The 3404-nt window shown below is 33.5% G+C and overlaps 1 protein-coding gene across 14 annotated transcripts in view; it reads left to right on the top strand.

The window, feature by feature from the left end:
* The window catches only part of LOC106872289 (polypeptide N-acetylgalactosaminyltransferase 1), a 527244-nt gene that overhangs the window by 472039 nt on the left and 51801 nt on the right, over positions 1 to 3404 (top strand). For all 14 annotated transcript variants that reach the window (XM_014919219.2, XM_052969062.1, XM_052969078.1 and 11 more), the window contains one exon: positions 1465 to 1635. In XM_014919219.2, the coding sequence (XP_014774705.1) occupies positions 1465 to 1635 (171 nt within the window). The remainder of the gene's footprint in view (positions 1 to 1464; positions 1636 to 3404) is intronic.

The following is a 3404-nucleotide window of genomic DNA, read 5'->3' on the forward strand; positions in this document are numbered from 1 at the left end:
CTTTCTATGTGGGGGGGGGGTGTATAAAATTTAATTTGTTGATCTTGATTTTTATTTGGTCTGTTTGAGTATGTTAGGTTTTCAGAGACTAAATGTCATTACACTGAGGAAACAACTGAGTATTGAAGTAATTGATCAATTCTTGTAAAAGAGATGTGGGTATTTTACTGTATAAACACTAGCATACCCGTGTCATCAAAAAAGCTAACAGTTCTGTTAATAATAAAGCATGGTACATCAAAACAATGGGAGAAGCCATTGATAAATGTCAGCAATCAAGTAAATATATGTACATGCACAGAATTGAAGTACTTGATTTGATGCAGTTGCAATGTAGAATATATATATATATATATTGATATTATGAGGATTGATGGTATAGCTATTGGAATGAGGGAAATACCATGAGTTGGTGGTAGAAGAATGAGAAGGAAGTTGCTTGATAAGATCTCAAACAACAAGATGTTGCAAGATGTCTGTCCTTCAATGCTCTCTGCAGTTTATTGGGCTAATGCTTATTTGTGATGTTATGTGGGTACGAGGAAAATCCCCTAATAGGTAAAATTATTTTTCAGTAACTTCCCAGATGAATGGAATACAATTTAATACCATTATTTCAGCCAAATGTTAACATTAGAATATAAACATGTTGTAACCATCATCATTTAACGTCCATTTTCTTGAACTGTTTGGCAAGATGCAGGGCTATACTGAGCTCCAGTATCAGCTTCGGCATGATTGCTATGGCAGGATGCCCTTCCTAGCATCAACCACTTTACAATGTGTTCTGGGCAACTTTTACATGCCACCAGCACTAGTGAGGTTACCAAGTAACTTGAAAGACAGAGAAAGAGAACAGGGGAAAAAAGAAAATGGTGGCTTTATGTCAAGTGTTGAAAATATAATGTATTATAGAGGGACAAAAAAATATGTTGGATTTCTCATAAATTTACCACAGTTCTATATATCTACTTCATATTACTAATTGTCAGTATATATACTTTTAATTACAGCTAAATGAGTGTGCCCAAATTTAGCCCATTAGACAAGGGACAGGTTACACCTTCAGTAACTGTTTTGGCATAAAAAAAATGTCAAAATTTTCTTGTTAAAAATGACTTCTTTACCTATCCAGTCATCTTGTGAAAATGATAAAGGACAAATATTTATCCTTTCATTGCTTATTCAGTTACTGGGATAGATAAATATTTTTCTTTCATTCAGTGGAGGTATCTGTCAGCAGATACTCAACTTTTATTGATAATAAAAGGGTAGTGAAATGGGATTTGTGGCATTCATTCCTTTCCCCAAGAAAAATAGAAGGATAAGTAAAATATCTAGAATAAATTAAGATCACTGGCTGAGATCACCCAGACTTTACCAACCTCTCTACAACTTTCACTCTATTTTATTTTATCCCATGCAATAAGATTTTTTTTTTTTCCATTTTGTTGTTTCTCTTAGGAAATCTGTGGTATGTCCAATAATTGATGTAATTAGTGATGACACATTTGAGTACATTACTGGTTCCGACATGACTTGGGGTGGCTTTAACTGGAAACTAAACTTCAGATGGTATCCTGTGCCTCAGAGAGAGATGCAGAGAAGAGATGGTGACCGTGCTTTACCGACCAAGTAAGTTACGTTTGAAATGATGTTGTCTAGTCTTTAAAAGTGAAATTCTAAAACCAATTAAATTATAATTTAAAATAAAAGGATTCTTTTTCTTATTTGTAAAAAGAAAATTTCTAAGAATGAAGATTGATTTTTTTCCTTTATATTTTATTTTTTGTTTTACCTTTTGAAAATATATAACCATATTCAGTGACAAGAAATATTAATATACTCATTTTGTCCGCTTTTGTATATGTGTGTACGCACATTTATTTACATGAATATACATACACACATATACTGCTACGTTACTGTTTTTTTCTTGCTTTTTGCAGAGCATGCACCTTAAATCTAAGTTGCCCACTCTTATATTACTGAAACAAAGTTGTATAAGTTGCTTCTGTATTTCTAATTTTTTAAATTTATTTTATGCTCTCTTTCCATCATGATATTGTATTTCATCTCTCCAGAATCAACAGGGAAAAGTACCACCATCACACTGGAGTTTATAGTACACTACTTCAACAAAAATTTGCCTTGCACTTTTGTCAAAAAATATAAATTTTATTGCTCTATAGATATTGTAATGTTTTACCCAAACTTATAGTCTGCTACTCAAACACAAGCAGCCCCCCCCCCCTGTTGTTCATTGAAGAGGAAGAAAGGACCGCTATAACATGCATGCTTTTCTTAAGGACATCAGTTAGTTCTAAAGGAAATAACATCAAGAGATACTATTTGCTTCTCTCTCTCTCTCTTACACACACACATACTCACTCCTCTCTCATTTATGTACATATCTGCGAAGAGTATTTATGTTCTCTTCACAACTATGTATCCATATTCACATGCACCTCTGTTAAGTGTGTATAGGCATTAAAATTTCATTTAGGCACAGGTGTGGTAAGAAGCTTGCTTCCCAACCACATGGCTCTGGGTTCAGTCCCACTGCATGGCATCTTGGGCAAGTGTCTTCTACTGCAGCCTCGAGCCAGTCAAAGCCTTGTGAGTAGATTTCGTAGATGGAAACTGAAAGAAGCCTGTCATGTATATATATATATGTGTGTGTGTGTGTATATATATATGTATCTATATATATATATATATATATATATATATTTGTGTGTGTGTGTCTTTTTGTCTATGATTTTCCCCCTACCGTCGCTTGACAACCGATGATGGTGTGTTTACATCTCCGTAACTTAGTGGTTTGGCAAAAGGGACCAATGGAATAAGTACTAGGCTTACATAGAATAAGTCCTGAGGTCAATTTCTTCGACTAAAATACAAAATTTTGTCAAAAACGTTAAGAGTAAAACCTGTTCTATGTGACACATTCTACCAGTAACGGAAGTTTGAAAGTTGTTAAGTTAAAAAAAAATTAATCAAATAATCTGTACGTCAAGGTCAATCTTGGCGAAATTTTAACTCAAAACGTAAAGGCAGATGATAAACCATTAAGCATTTCACCCAGTGCCCTAACATTTCTGCCAGCTCGCCGCCTTAGAATGTAAGCATTCATTTTAGAAATATATTCATTATTCTTATTGCTTAAGCGTTACTCCCTTACTTCCTTACTTACTGTCATAAAATTTCATAACATTTTACCTCATAACTCTTTTTCTACTAATTTTTATTCAATGTGACTAGCAATTTTGAATTCCTCATGCATTTTTCTATCATTTAAGCCAAAAGAAAGTATACTTTTAATTTAAAATTAAAAACTTTATGTTAATTGAAGATGAATATCTGCCTTACTGCCCTCCTTGAGGTCGCAGATATTTTGATGT

Source organism: Octopus bimaculoides, chromosome 1 (assembly GCF_001194135.2).
Source record: "Octopus bimaculoides isolate UCB-OBI-ISO-001 chromosome 1, ASM119413v2, whole genome shotgun sequence".
NCBI classification, from domain to species: domain Eukaryota; kingdom Metazoa; phylum Mollusca; class Cephalopoda; order Octopoda; family Octopodidae; genus Octopus; species Octopus bimaculoides.